This window comes from Sesamum indicum, linkage group LG11 (assembly GCF_000512975.1).
Source record: "Sesamum indicum cultivar Zhongzhi No. 13 linkage group LG11, S_indicum_v1.0, whole genome shotgun sequence".
NCBI classification, from domain to species: domain Eukaryota; kingdom Viridiplantae; phylum Streptophyta; class Magnoliopsida; order Lamiales; family Pedaliaceae; genus Sesamum; species Sesamum indicum.
Window position 1 is genome coordinate 10,712,005 of NC_026155.1, and position 15,416 is coordinate 10,727,420.

The 15,416-nt window shown below is 37.7% G+C and overlaps 3 protein-coding genes across 5 annotated transcripts in view; all 3 read left to right on the forward strand.

Moving 5' to 3' along the window:
* Positions 1-3,083, forward strand: part of LOC105174198 (protein QUIRKY) — a 3,516-nt gene extending 433 nt beyond the window's left edge. The window contains 1 exon segment of the mRNA XM_020697902.1: positions 1-3,083. This exon segment is cut by the window's left edge and continues 14 nt beyond it. Coding sequence (XP_020553561.1) covers positions 1-2,889 — 2,889 coding nt within the window. The 3' untranslated portion in view covers positions 2,890-3,083.
* LOC105173942 (beta-glucosidase BoGH3B) lies at positions 5,738-9,743 on the forward strand. The gene is made up of 10 exons (XM_011095868.2): positions 5,738-5,887; positions 6,436-6,721; positions 6,831-7,035; positions 7,490-7,580; positions 7,672-7,817; positions 7,964-8,207; positions 8,307-8,411; positions 8,508-8,690; positions 8,793-8,994; positions 9,084-9,743. The coding sequence occupies exons 2-10, from the start codon at positions 6,502-6,504 to the stop codon at positions 9,569-9,571; spliced, it is 1,884 nt and encodes a 627-aa protein (XP_011094170.1). The 5' UTR covers positions 5,738-5,887; positions 6,436-6,501; the 3' UTR covers positions 9,572-9,743.
* On the forward strand, positions 11,870-15,170 carry LOC105173943 (beta-glucosidase BoGH3B-like). Of its 3 annotated transcripts, none has more exons than XM_011095870.2 (9): positions 11,893-12,338; positions 12,420-12,624; positions 12,795-12,885; positions 12,986-13,131; positions 13,393-13,636; positions 13,721-13,825; positions 13,931-14,113; positions 14,267-14,468; positions 14,569-15,170. In XM_011095870.2, the coding sequence occupies exons 1-9, from the start codon at positions 12,119-12,121 to the stop codon at positions 15,054-15,056; spliced, it is 1,884 nt and encodes a 627-aa protein (XP_011094172.1). In that variant the 5' UTR covers positions 11,893-12,118; the 3' UTR covers positions 15,057-15,170. The 3 variants fall into 3 exon arrangements, with proteins under 3 accessions (XP_020553253.1, XP_011094172.1, XP_011094173.1); XM_011095871.2 differs by having other exon boundaries at positions 12,209-12,338; positions 12,424-12,624; XM_020697594.1 differs by having other exon boundaries at positions 11,870-12,338; positions 13,393-13,825.

Below are 15,416 nucleotides of genomic sequence, written 5' to 3' on the forward strand. Positions count from 1 at the left end.
CTGGAGCTCGATGTTTTTCATGACAAAAATGTTGGACCAACGACCAGGAACAATTTTCTGGGCAGGGTGAAGCTGAGCTCCAGGCAGTTTGTCAAGAAAGGCGAGGAGGCATTGATTTATTATCCCCTGGAGAAGAAGAGTTTCTTCAGCTGGATCCAGGGCGAGATTGGATTGAAGATTTATTTCGTCGACGAGATTGTGCCGCCGCCCGCTCCTCCGCCTCCCCCCGAGGAGGTTAAACCTGAGACAGCACCGGCTCCTCTGGAACCTCCAGCAGCTTCTGATGCCCCCGCCGCTGAAGCAGAAAAGAATGAAACTTCACCAGGTCCCCCGGCAGAGCCTCCGTGCGATGGAGACAAGCCGAATGAGGAACAACCTCCTGTGCCGCCAGCTGAAGCAGCAGTACCAACCCCTGGAGAAAATCCTGCTGATTCGGACCCAGCAGCTGCACAAGAAGAGACCAATACAGTAGATCCGGCTCCACACGTTGAAGAGATACCACCCGGCGGTCAAAACCCTGATCAAGTGATGGCATCAGTGTCATCAAGGTTTGTGCCAGAAGTCAAAGTGAACAATATCAACGGCCCGCAGCCAATCAGCCGTGTTTCGTCGGTAAGTAGCTTTATGTCTGATCAATCTGATAGATCAACCATGGAACGCTCCTCATTCGATCTAGTTGAGAAAATGCATTACCTCTTTGTTCGAGTTGTGAAAGCTCGATCGCTTCCCACGGCTGGAAGCCCAGTGGTAAAGATAGCTGTGTCCGGCAGCCATGTCATCTCAAAACCGGCAAGAAAAACAATATTCTTTGAGTGGGATCAAACATTTGCTTTCAATCGGGATTCACCTGATTCGTCCCCCATACTTGAAGTGTCGGTGTGGGACCCACTGAGCGCCATCTCATTTGGTCCCACAAATGACGTAGCAGGACATGACTTCTTAGGTGGCATTTGCTTTGATGTGGGTGAGATCCCTTTGCGGGATCCACCGGACAGCCCATTGGCCCCACAATGGTATCGACTTGAAGGAGGTGGAGCTCACAGAGGAGACCTCATGCTTGCCACATGGATAGGTACACAAGCTGATGAATCATTTCCCGATGCTTGGAAGACCGACACGACCGGTAATCCAAACTCAAGATCGAAAGTGTACCAATCGCCTAAATTGTGGTACTTGAGATCGACTGTCATCGAAGCACAAGACATCTCCATGCTAATCCCTTTAAAGGAGTCATCCTTCCAAGTTAAGGTCCAATTGGGGTTTCAGGTCCAGAAAACAAAATCAGTCCTCACAAGTGCCGGTGCCCCGTCGTGGAGTGAAGATTTGATGTTTGTTGCGGCGGAGCCATTTACTGAGCACAACCTCATATTTTTCTTGATTGAGAACCGGTCACCGAAGGAGCAAATCATTGTTGGTGTTGCTAGAGTACCTCTAACGTCCATAGAGAGACGGGTGGACGATCGAAATGTGGCATCAAGATGGTTCACGTTGGAGGATCCGAATGAGGAAAAGAGGGTATATAGAGGTAGGGTCCACTTGAGGCTATGTTTTGACGGTGGATATCATGTGATGGATGAAGGGGCTCATGTTTGCAGTGACTATCGTCCAACCGCCAGGCAACTGTGGAAACCCGCTGTCGGAACTGTTGAATTGGGAATCATTGGATGCAAGAATTTGCTACCAATGAAAACAATTAAAGGCAAAGGGTCTACGGATGCTTATGCTGTAGCGAAATACGGCAACAAGTGGGTGCGTACACGTACAATCTCGGATAGTTTGGACCCCAAATGGAATGAGCAGTACACGTGGAGGGTCTACGATCCATCCACTGTATTGACGGTTGGGGTGTTTGATAGTTGGGAAGTATTCGAATCAGACGGTTGTAAGGAATCCGTTAGGCCTGATTTCCGTGTAGGAAAGGTGCGTATTCGTATTTCTACTTTGGCCACCGGTAAGGTGTATAGAAGTGTGTTTCCGTTGCTTTTGTTGTCCCAAGCTGGTTTAAAGAAAATGGGGGAGATAGAATTGGCGGTTAGATTCGCACGTGCTACTCCGACGCTTGATTTCTTGCACGTGTACTCACAACCGTTGTTGCCAATGATGCACCATCTCAAGCCCCTCGGTATGGTGCAACAAGAGGCCTTGAGGGCGATAGCCGTGAAAATAGTGTCGGCCCACTTGTCCCGGTCGGAGCCGCCTCTCCGTCGTGAGGTGGTGACCTACGTGCTTGATGCCGACTCCAACACATTCAGCATGCGAAAGGTTCGTGCTAATTGGCTAAGAATCATCAATGTGATAGCTGGATTGCTCGATGTGTTCAAATGGGTGGACGAAACGCGATCCTGGAAGAATCCAACAGCTACAATACTCGTACATGCGTTGCTAGTGATGCTCGTGTGGTTCCCCGACCTAATTATTCCCACATTAGCCTTCTACATTTTTGTGGTCGGGGCATGGAACTATAGGTTCCGATCGAGAACAACATTGCCTCACTTCGACCCAAAGATGTCACTAGCAGAGTCCATTGACCGGGACGAACTCGACGAAGAGTTCGATGCTATGCCGTGTACTAGACCTAACGAGACAGTTCGGGCTCGATACGATAAACTAAGAATGCTGGGGGCACGTGTCCAGACCGTGTTGGGGGACTTTGCCACGCAGGGGGAACGAATGCAGGCGCTCGTGACATGGCGGGACCCACGTGCCACAGGTATCTTTGTCGGGCTGTGCTTGGTTGTCGCATTTATATTGTACTTGGTTCCATCAAAGATGGTGGCAATGGCATTCGGATTTTATTACCTGAGGCATCCGATATTCAGGGATCGGATGCCGTCCCCTGCCCTCAACTTCTTCCGGAGGCTGCCTTCGCTTTCGGACCGAATGCTGTAGCTGGTTATATTAGTAAGGTAGTAGGTTTGCAATATGTCGTAGGTACCACGTAAACTTTAGTTTTTGTTACAATTTGAAGGCCAGAGATTATTAGCAACATAGTAAAATCTGTATTAATATGATATGTATTGCTATAAAGCCATCTACAGCATAAAATGCTGCAACTTACTTTAGTTGATGCTTCAAATATAAAATCTAATTTAATTTTGAATACATTAAGAAAAAAAGTCGGTCTTATACTGTAATTTCCTCATAAAAATTTAACATTTGAAAATATATCTTTAATTGTAAAATTTAATTTTATCTATCACATGATCTTTAATGAAATCGGAATCGCATGGCTCAAATTCATTTGAGAGAATTCCGACAACGGCCGACATAAAGAGTGATAGGCATGTTACAATGGAAAAGAGAGTTGGAGAGGAAGTAGAATTGGATGTATGTGAAACTTTTTTGGGGTCTAAATTTGTTTCCTTCCCAAATTAGGCAGAAAAGTAAAAAGTACAAGTCCAAAACATAAAAAACTACCTATTTTATTTTTATTTACTTTAACCAATATATATGGTTATCCTTCAATTTCTTTTCTTTCCACTGATAATATCGGACATAATTTTTTAGAAAAGATAACCAAGTTGTCGTAAGAACTACTGCATCATCGATCATTGATAATAATTTTTATTTTATTTAAATTGAATTGTTTAGAATAAATGCTCAATATTCATTTTGATGAATATTTTTCTCTTGTTTGATAAATATTTTTCGTAACAAGATTTTTAAATTTTTTATATATCAAAATTATTTTCGTAAATATTAATTTATTTATTTTTTAAAATATAAAATTTAGGTTAACCAATAAAATTACGAAAAGAAATAGTATTTTTTTCTCAATCTATTTTTTCCGTACCAAACAATGAGAAGTCTTTGATATTTACTCATGTTTCATTCATATCAAACAACTTGAAGGAAAACTATCATTTTCTCCCTTGCCTTTCCTCATCTTTTCACTTTTTCTTTCCCCTCACTTGAATTAAATGTACCCTTAATCTTATTAAATTTAGGATACATTACAAAAGGTTTCTCTGAATTTAGTCATAATTGAAAATATATTTTCATTATTTAAAAAATTACAACTACCATTAAAATTTACGATCGTCTAATAAATACTTCTTATAATAAATTGTAACGAAACAATATTTATAAAACAACTGCTAATACCAAAAGAATATTTCAAACAATAAAAAATAATTATAATATAAATTTTTTTAATGAAGTCCGTTAGCTTTAAATTTATTTAAGTAGTAGATCCAAAAGGAACATGGTCTGCCTGATTGGACCACGAAATTCATCGCAATCATGTCATAGATTTATTATCACAAATAAATTTATAATTGGATTCAATTTCATAATTTATTTTGTAAGAAGGTAAGATTTACAATTTGGGTTGTTCGTATTCAAAAGATTTGAAGCATAAGATCAAATCAAATGTATCTGTCATAAGAAACAGACAATATATATCAAAGATTACGTTAATTAATATATTATTTATAGGAATAATCAAATATTATTGCATGCGACCTTATAGCATCTTTGTTTGACTAAAATCAGAATATTAAATCAGACGGAGATAAATAAATTAATTTTCTGACGGAGCCGGTCTATATTCGATTTCTTTTTGTTGCATTGATTCAGAAAAAATAAAAAGTAAAGAGATGTAAGGTGGCATTCTATCATTGATTAGTGTAAGTATTCATAATTCTTTAAAGTAATATAATTAATAGTTATTATTTATTAAAAATTAATGTTTGCAGCCTGATATTTTGGGATTGTAAGCATGAAATCAGGGAATGGGAACATGATATCAATTTTTTTTTTGGGGGGAATGCAATTTACCCATATGATATGAGAACTGAGTAAAAAAAAAAATACAATTTGAAAAATAAAATAGCAAACTATTCACTGTGCTTTGAAAAATGAAGCAAACTATACCCCCTATCTAAACCATTGATAGGGAGGTAAATTTGCTTTATTTTGTTGAAACACAAAGGGTAATTTGGTCATTCTTTTTTTTCCAGAGGTATTTGCTCATTTCACATATCACATGAGGTAAATTACATTTAATCCTTTTTATCTGATATGTTTTTTAATTACAGGGAAAAATACAAGCAACCTCTGTTATATTGCAAATAAGCAAATAACCTCCCTAAAAAAAAAAAATAGCAGTTTACCTCCCTGTGTTTTCATAAAGAGTAATCTACTCATTTATAATATCACATGGAGGTAAATTACATTAAATTTATTTTTTATATCTATGTTATTCTATGCGAAATATACTTTTAGTTTGATCATTCAATTATTCTTATTCCTGTATTTAAGAATATGTATTATATGTTATGTCTCATTTCCTCTTCTTTTTTGAACTATTTTTAGGTGAATGGTTTATAATTACGTCATAAAATCTAAAATTATTAATATCAATACCAATATAACTAATCAACAATTATTATGAAAACTAATTAATCAAATAAGTATTGTAAAATTAGAACACTCACATATTGGTGACATCTAAACTCATATCGATTAATTAGGGTCTTAATTTCGCCAACTAAAGACTGGTTGCGGGCTGAGTCTCATTTGTGGCGGTCCTGAATACACATATTCATCTACGTTGCAATTTCATCAAACTTGGTGAAGTGCGGCTGATTATAAGTGGGAATGCTAAAGTTGTTTACACTTTTTCTTCTAAGTGATTGCATGCTTCTTGTTTGCCCATGTTTTCCTTTGTTGACGTGAATGCATCAGTGATCTTAGTATGTGCCCAGGCATCTCTTTCCTACAAAGGGTGGTCATGTGTGGGCCTAATACAAACAAACACAAGAAACATGAATTACCACATTTATCCTACACATCTCTTTCTTGCAATAATCCTCTCATTTTCGTCACAGTTCACAGAAAATCTCTCTCTTTCTCTCATGAGAAGTTGCTAAGAAGGGGCATTACTGTGAGTTTCGTATCTCTCTATCCCATTTCTTGTTTATGTTTAAAGCTCCATTTAGCTTGCAAAAATCATTGGATAAGTTGCTGCACACTGCATTGCTTCACGTGCTGAACTTCATCACTTTTTTCCAATGTTTTGCTCATAAATCTCTCTTTGTTGGATGCATCACTGCTAGTATGCGTCTTCTATGAAGAGAAAAACCAATATTTCTCTGTCATTCACTTCACCAAAATTCTGGGGATACTTTACTTTCTTGAAGAAATACTTCTTCTTGTGTTTTGTTGACATACGGAAGAGATATGGTGTCCTGTGGTTCATGTGAACCGTGTGCCAGTTGTTGAAAATCATTGCTTTAAATAATGACTTGTACCTGTTCTAGATTTGCACATGGTTACATCTATTAGCAGAGATAATAGCATCCCCTATCCCTTCAATAATGAACCTTCATTTGATAACATGTGTATGCAAAAGAATAGTGCAAATTGTTGCTAGTTATTACTTCATTTCACATACAAAAGTGTGAAATATGTGCTTATTGATTGTTGGAGTAGTGGTCAGTGTTGGTGGAGATTATTGACTGCTTACTATCCGAATGATCAAGTTTGCAAGGCCGACAAATGGAGAAAGGCCCTATACTATTGATCGGGTTTCTACTGTTTTGTTGCTTTGGAGCAATAGCAGATGCAGAGTACAGATTATACAAAGACCCCAAAAAGCCCCTAAATCGAAGAATCAAGGACCTGTTAAGAAGGATGAGCTTAGAGGAAAAGATAGGCCAAATGGTGCAAATCGAACGAGCTGTGGCATCAGCTGAAGTCATGAAGAAGTACTACATAGGTTTTTTATCAATCTGATTCCACATTCTGAAATACTACTTTGTAGCTTCAAATCATACATTATGCTTTGTCGTGCATATTTGAAGACTTTTCTGTGTTCTTGGGAGCAGGGAGCGTGTTGAGTGGTGGAGGTAGTGCTCCAGCTCCTCGGGCATCTCCTAAGGCTTGGGTGGATATGGTGAATGGTTTTCAGAAAGGATCATTGTCGACCCGTCTTGGCATACCAATGATTTATGGGATTGATGCAGTTCATGGCCACAACACCGTTTATGGGGCTACTGTTTTCCCCCATAATATTGGTCTTGGAGCTACTAGGCAAGTAAACTATGCTCAGACAATAATTTGTTGTTTTTGTTACCCTTTGCCCCTAGTTTTCTGCTCTTGCAACAACTGATCTGGTGTTACATGCTTTAAGATTCCTGTTTTCCAGCTCTTGAGTTTGAAAATAGAGCATATGAAGTCGAATAATTCTTGAATTCCGTTGTATAATGGCGTTAATTTCTAGCAAAGTCTTCTCTGTATTGATTTCCTTCCTCTTGTTTTTTCTTGATGTGCATCACTTGAAATTGACTTCTTGTTGCACTGCATTACACATATGCTTAATTTCGGCCTACACTATTGGGAGGGCTGTCTTGATAAGTGCAAAATGAATGCTTTAGCAAGAAAATGGTATAGGAAACTCACACAATATCGGTGCTCTGCAAAATTAAGGCAGGGGGTAAAATCTACTGATCTTCTTAATCATTATGAGAATGTCTGTTTTGAACAGAGACCCTCAACTGGTCAAGAAAATTGGAGCTGCAACTGCCCTTGAACTCAGAGCAACAGGGATTCCTTACACTTTTGCACCTTGCGTTGCGGTAATGACTCCTAGTTTATTATTGATCACAATTTTGAATGATCATATAAGAAGAAATTATATGGTTATTTGCTGAGCGTTTCGGCAAATAGGTCTGCAGAGATCCAAGATGGGGTAGGTGCTATGAGAGCTATAGTGAAGATTCAGAGATTGTTCAAGCAATGACTGAGATTATACCAGGACTGCAAGGAGACATACCTGCTAATTCTCGACAGGGCGTTCCCTATGTTGCTGGAAAGTAAGTTCAAGCCGTAAGAAATACAGCGATATTGAGGTGTAATAGGATAGTTGGGGATTTATCACATATGCGTTTACCTCTAATCTATCTTCAATATCTTCGTTTTTGTTGTTAGCTCAATAAGGTAAAATATATATTTTATGCAGAAAAAAGGTCGCAGCTTGTGCCAAACACTATGTTGGCGATGGTGGAACAACCAAAGGCATCAATCAAAACAATACCGTGACTAGCAAACATGGGTTGCTAAGCATCCATATGCCACCCTATGATGATTCGATCATTAAGGGTGTTGCAACAATCATGGTCTCTTATTCAAGCTTCAACGGAATAAAGATGCATGCTAACCGTGATCTTATTACTGGCTTCCTTAAGAAAACACTACGTTTCAGAGTAAAATCGACTTCTTCTCCATAAACTTTTAACATGAAATTTATGCCTTCTGTTCTGTGAGATCAATTTATAACATTTCTTGACATTGTACGATTTCAGGGATTTGTCATCTCAGATTACAAGGGTATCGACCAAATCACATCTCCAATTCATGCTAACTACACGTATTCAATTCTAGCAGGAATTGGTGCTGGCATTGACATGGTTCGTCCATCATATCTGTTAAAATTAAAAGCGAATAACTTCACACAAGTCGACTGACAACTTTGCTATTTCTTTCCATTGCTACCTGAATTCCAGGTCATGATTCCAAACAATTACACAGAGTTCATTGATGGACTAACCTTCTTGGTGAAAAATAACTTCATCCCTATGAGCCGGATTGATGATGCCGTGAAAAGGATCTTAAGAGTTAAGTTTATAATGGGACTGTTCGAAAATCCACTAGCGGATTACAGCATGACCAAGTACTTGGGGAGCAGGGTTAGTTGTATATTTATTCAAACTGGACTTGTTGAATACTATATTGATGTACGGAAGAGTTATTAGATTCATCAGTTCATCATGATGGCCCAACTTCAACAGGTGCACAAAGAACTGGCAAGGGAAGCAGTCAGAAAATCTCTTGTGCTGCTAAAGAATGGCGAGTCTGCAGATGAGCCATTGATACCACTACCCAAGAGAGCATCAAAAGTACTCGTTGCAGGAACGCATGCTGACAATATCGGCAACCAGTGTGGTGGCTGGACTATTGAATGGCAGGGAAAAACTGGCAACATTACATCTGGTAAGTTCAATGTATTAAATTTAACAGTTGACAGGCTCTCATCAAAGTCTGTACTTAACTGAATAAAACTGTCTCTATGAGTTGATCAGGTACCACAATCCTTACTGCCATAAAGAATACTGTCGACTCCAAGACCAAAGTCATTTTCCATGAAAATCCGGATGCTAAATACGTAAAGGCCAACGAGTTCTCTTACGCCATTGTTGTTGTGGGGGAGCCACCATATGCAGAGGGATATGGAGATAGCTTAAACTTGACACTACCCGATCCCAGTTACAGTATCATCACAAACGTGTGTGCCTCACTGAAATGTGTTGTCGTCCTGATCACAGGCCGTCCGGTCGTGATTCAGCCGTATCTTGCACAAATTGATGCACTTGTAGCTGCATGGCTTCCGGGATCAGAAGGCCAAGGTGTGGCTGATGTATTGTTTGGTGAGTATGGTTTTAGTGGTAAACTGCCACAAACTTGGTTCAAGACAGTTGATCAGCTTCCTATGAATGTTGGTGATCAGCAATATGACCCATTGTTCCCATTTGGATTTGGGCTTACTACACAACCTACAAACATAAGCTAAATGAACATTGCAGCACTCTGTCTGAGCAAAATGCTGTCATCTTTAGGACAAATGTGAGTGAAGGACTCCAGTTACCTCTAAATCCCAATTTTGATAATTTAAGGTTATTGTTGCATTAAAATGATATCATGATTTGGTACAATTATGAAATACATTCTTGTTGTTTGGGTTATTATTAACACCCCTATATTTCATAAAATTATGTAATGAGGCCCGGAATTATAAACGTTTACCTTGCTGCATTTCTAAGATAAAATTTGCAAAATTATATGGAAAAAAAATCAAACGATGTAGATGAAAAAATTAAAAGAAAAGATGTCCACACAATCCCTAAAAAAATAAAATACAAATAAAATTATAATTCACAATCCATAAAAATATTTTAGTCAATCTACTAATTAATTGAACTAGTCCGGAGAATCAATTAATGAAGAATCGATTTGATTACTACTAATTAATGAAGAATCGATTTGATTACTACTACATGGACCAATGGTTTTTTTTTTAATTTATTTTGACAACTCCTTTTAAGACCAAATTTGTGTGATGCTGCTAATAGCTTCTTTCTAATATACATAACAGACTTGAAATATCACATTTTTGGCTTACTCAAAAAGATCCATTTGTGTATTCGTATATAATAATTTAGCTTGATAAATAATTCCGACACTTTTTTCTGTTTTTTTTTTCTCAATTGCGATGGACTTATGTTAAATTACTATATCATTTAAAAGTTTAAACAAACAGAGAGTGATATGTATAAATGAGTTGCAATGAAATTCTTATATTTTATTGCTGATAGTTACACTGTACTCCTCAAAGGTTTGGTGTACGTAATTTTAGATAGATTTCTTGTGGTTTGAAAAATTATATTTAATACTCTTGACGTTTATTTTCCTCCAACAAATAGATTCTTTTGTGAGTCAAAATTCATGAAATTTAGTAATATATTAGCAGAAAAGTGAAACCTCCAATTGACTTAGTGCTAACTTACTATAGGTTAAATACTAAGTCAATTGGAGGTAAATCTGGATTTCCATTCAATCTTTTTGCAAACAGCAAATTCGATGAATTTTTACTGAATTTAGCGATATATTTGTTGGACGAAAACAAACATCAAGAGCACTAATTATAATTTTTTAAATTATAAAAAATTGAAGTGTAATTACACCAAATATTATGATCATCACAATTTATTGCATCATCTTTGTTTGTCTATTTTGCTTCTGGTGACCGCATCAGTAATCTTAGTATATAGTGGGCCCAATGCAAACAAACACAAGAATTAATTATATGATAAGTGTAATACACTTACAAATATACGGAAAGTAACCAATCACAAAGCTATGTAATTGATTTGGTTGGTGATCCTCAGACAAGAATTTTCCTTCCCATTTCTTGTTTATGTTTTAAAGTTCCATTTTAAAAATCATTGCTGCAGACTGCTACAATGCATCTTCTATGACAAATCTCACTTTCTTGAACAGATATTTCTCTGTTGATATACAAAGACACAAATTATTGCCTGTTATTTCTCCATTTCACCTACAAAACTGTGAAATATTGTAGGTGAAATATGTGAATATTCATTATTAAGAGTTGTGGACAGGGAGCAATAGCAGATGCAGAGTACAGATTAATAATAAAATTCTAAAATCCTAGCTATTAGCCAACATGCTATAAAAAAATAATTCAATAACTATAAAAAAAATTGACAGTGAATTAATTAACAAATAAAATTCTTGTTGCTACAAGAATAATATATATTTTTTAATATTAAAATTACATCAATATTTGAATTGTGATTAACACGTATTTTTTTTAAAAAAATTAACTAAACTTAATTTGAACATAGAATAGTATAGAATACACGCATAAATAAAATACTAAGATAAATAAAAAAAAAAAAAAAAGAAAATCAATCTTCCACACGCGTGGTATTGGTGGGGCTGACCACTTGCAAATGGGGGCTCAAGCGTGCTGCTGCATAGCTGCAGTGCTTGGTCCAAACGAATTTATTCTTCCAAATAATTACGATAAATTATTTATGAATTTATCATATATTATAAATATTTTTTATTATTTAAAAATTATAAAAATTTAATAAAATTAATGATCGTCTTAACAAATACTCATTTGTATCATACTATTGTTGCTGTTTTTTAAGCTCCCAAACTGGAAAAAAGGTGTACTTTATGCTTTGCTTGGTTCTATTTTTAATGTGTGTTTTTGGTAATAGAGAAAATAGAAGTATGTGTAGATTCGGTGTCTTGTATTAATATAAGATAAATGAATGTAAGTCCAAATTTATCTGCAATTCAATGTTTGTATTAATGTCAATGTTATGATTCTTATCCGGATACACGCAGCAACAGTCATGTGATCTTGTGGGCCAAAACCTCAAACTCTTTGCATCATCTGTCCCTTCATTACTGCTGCTCTCCCAATTGTGTGCTGTATCTTAATTCTAAGCTGAGTATAAATTAGCAGTAGGGTTAAAGATTTTTGCTTTTTTTTGTCAAACTGAAGGCTGCGTTGAGGAGAAAAATGGCTGAAGCTCCTGCAGTCTTCATTGGGATTTTGGTGCTGTGTTGCTGGATAGCGGTAGCTAATGCAGAGTACAAGATATACCAAGATCCCAAACAGCCCATAAGTAAGAGAGTTAAGGACTTGTTGGGCAGGATGACTTTGGAGGAAAAGATAGGCCAAATGACACAAATTGATCGACTCGTGGCCTCAGAGGAGGTTATGAAGAAGTATTACATAGGCAAGAAACCTTGTATTCTCCAAATTGTGTTTGATCTTAGTGTTTTGTGGTATATTTCTGTGTCTGAAATGTAATGAGCAGGCAGTATGTTGAGTGCTGGAGGTAGTGGTCCACCTCCGACAGCGTCTCCTCAGACGTGGATCGACATGGTGAATGGTTACCAAAAGGGCTCGTTATCGACCCGTCTTAAGATTCCAATGCTGTTTGGGATAGACGCAGTTCATGGAAACAGCGCCGTCTATAGAGCTACAATTTTCCCCCACAATGTTGGTCTTGGAGCTACAAGGCAAGTTGATTTTCTCAGTTGTGCTGACTTGCTTCTACTTTGTACAAGTGATCCAGAAATCAAGAACATAAGTCAGTGTGAAAACAGCTGTGTAAGAGGAAGGCCGACCTCGATGATATTAATATTGTTTCATTTATGTAGTAACTAGGAAATACTTTTCTTATGTACAGAGATCCTGAGTTAGTGAAGAGAATTGGAGCTGCAACTGCTCTAGAAGTCAGGGCAACGGGTATTCCCTATGCTTTTGCACCTTGCATTGCGGTAATTAACTGGATTATGTCATTGACAGTGGCTGTTCATACAAGTGTATAACGACTATCGATGTAACATATTTTGCCTTCTGACAGCAGTTTTATCCCAGGTTTGCAGGGATCCGAGATGGGGTCGTTGTTATGAAAGTTATAGCGAAGATCCAAAGATTGTTCGAGCAATGACTGAGATCATACCTGGATTACAAGGAGATATACCTGCTAATTCTCGTAAGGGTGTTCCCTTCCTCGCTGGACAGTGAGTCTCTCGTCAAATCATCACTCCTTTTCTTCATATTCCTGAAGATTTTCACTAAAATATCCAGGATACATCATATGAATAAATTGGAATAATGGAAACTTAAGCTAGAAGAGACCAGGGAGCAACTTTTGTTCATGTAGTAAATGTATCATTTATATCATTTGCATTTTGATTTCTCTGATGCAACTTAATACTTATTAGTCCTTTATGGTACTTTTTCGACCGGGCACATGTTAAAGTATTCTTATGTGTTCTTAGGCAAAAGGTTTTAGCTACTGCAAAACACTATGTTGGTGATGGCGGAACCACCAAAGGCATCAATGAGAATAATACAGTGGCAAGCAGGCATGATTTGCTGAGGATTCACATGCCGGCATACTATGACTCAATCATCAAAGGTGTGGGAACGATCATGATCTCCTACTCGAGTTGGAACGGTGTAAAGATGCACGCTAACCGTGATCTCATCACCGGATTCCTGAAAAATACGCTGCGTTTCAGAGTAAACCCAATTTTCATTGGAAACTTGTGGCTTAGGAAAGATAAACAGAATGAAAAATCTCAGTTTGTTTGTGATTCATTTCAGGGATTTGTCATCTCAGACTGGCAGGGACTTGACAGAATCACATCTCCGCCTCACGCGAACTATACGTATTCAATTATAGCTGGAGTTGGTGCTGGAATTGACATGGTGGATTTCTTTTTAATTAAATTTATTAATGTTATGGGTTGCATTGTGTTATTATACAAGTCGATTTGCAGCAAACATATTCATTGAGGTACTTATATGCTGCAGATCATGGTTCCATACAACTATACCGAGTTCATCGATGGTCTAACCTCCCTGGTCAAAAATAACTTTATTCCCATGAGCCGCATTGATGATGCAGTGAAAAGGATTTTGAGAGTTAAATTCACAATTGGTCTATTTGAACACCCCTTGGCCGACTATAGCATGACCAAGTACCTGGGAAGTCAGGTTAGTTGGACTTCACACAAAAGCCATCTGAAAGTAGGGAGGTGCAAATGAATCGAGCATCTGTTAGTTTCCAGCTCAAGCTGATGCTTACACGAACTCTGCTCAAGCTAGTTCGGCTCATCTTACACCCGTCTCCATGCATGACTTTGGCAGGAACATAGAGAACTGGCAAGGGAAGCAGTAAGAAAATCTCTTGTGCTGCTTAAGAATGGTGAATCTGCAAATAAACCATTGATACCACTTCCTAAGAAGGCATCAAAGATTCTTGTTGCGGGAACCCATGCCGACAACATTGGTAACCAATGTGGTGGTTGGACGATTCAATTGCAGGGCCAGCCCGGCAATGTTACAGTCGGTAAATCCATGATCTGTTCGACTTAATATGTTTTACAAAGCTCTTATCAGAAGAATTTTGTTCAATTTCCCTTTAACTTTTAGTTCCTTTCTATGTTCAGGTACCACAATACTGACTGCCATTAGGAATACAGTTCACCCAGAGACAAAAATCGTTTTCAACGAGAACCCACATCCTGGATATGTTAAGTCCAACGAGTTCTCATACGCCATTATCGTGGTTGGAGAACCACCATATTCATTAACATTTGGAGACAACACAAACTTGACGATTCCTGATCCAGGACCAAGTATTATAACAAATGTGTGTGCTTCGGTGAAATGTGTTGTCGTTCTTATAACAGGCCGTCCAGTCGTGATTCAGCCATATCTTGCACAAATAGATGCTCTTGTCGCTGCTTGGCTTCCAGGAACAGAAGGCCAAGGTGTTGCTGATGTTCTGTTTGGTGACTACGGTTTTACCGGCACGCTCCCGCGTACATGGTTCAAGACGGTTGATCAACTCCCTATGAATGTTGGAGATCAACACTATGACCCGCTATTCCCCTTTGGATATGGACTCATCACAGAGCCTGTAAGGGGAAACTAAGTCTGCATTGTTGGTTCACTGAGTGTGGCCATTCCCCATCCAGTGCATATTATTATGAGATTTTAATGCAAGAATGAAATGAGAAAGAATAAAGAAGTAATCAACGTTATATCATGCTTTGAAGGCGTGCAATTATTGTTTGAACTGACTCGACCAAACTTGAACCAATTACATATATATGATGTACAGTATAGAAAAGATGATTAATCAGAAGGTAAGTGTACCACATTTGCTCTGTAATTAAATTAGTTCGACTAAATCAAATTCGGGTAAAAAATTTGCCTTGCTAAAGCTGGATCTCTTACAACAAGCCTTATTGTTCGAGTTTATATTGTTTTCTAGGAACAATGAATCTCCAAC

Bases quoted from the DNA above. Each gene is read 5' to 3' on its own strand.
- LOC105173942 (XM_011095868.2), top strand. From the start codon at position 6,502: ATGGAGAAAGGCCCTATACTATTGATCGGGTTTCTACTGTTTTGTTGC. The intron at 7,818-7,963 runs GTAAGTTCAAGC...TATTTTATGCAG, and splicing joins GTTCCCTATGTTGCTGGAAA to AAAAAAGGTCGCAGCTTGTG. The intron at 8,691-8,792 runs GTTAGTTGTATA...CAACTTCAACAG, and splicing joins CCAAGTACTTGGGGAGCAGG to GTGCACAAAGAACTGGCAAG.
- LOC105173943 (XM_020697594.1), top strand. From the start codon at position 12,119: ATGGCTGAAGCTCCTGCAGTCTTCATTGGGATTTTGGTGCTGTGTTGC. The intron at 12,339-12,419 runs GCAAGAAACCTT...TGTAATGAGCAG, and splicing joins TATGAAGAAGTATTACATAG to GCAGTATGTTGAGTGCTGGA. The intron at 12,886-12,985 runs GTAATTAACTGG...GTTTTATCCCAG, and splicing joins CTTTTGCACCTTGCATTGCG to GTTTGCAGGGATCCGAGATG.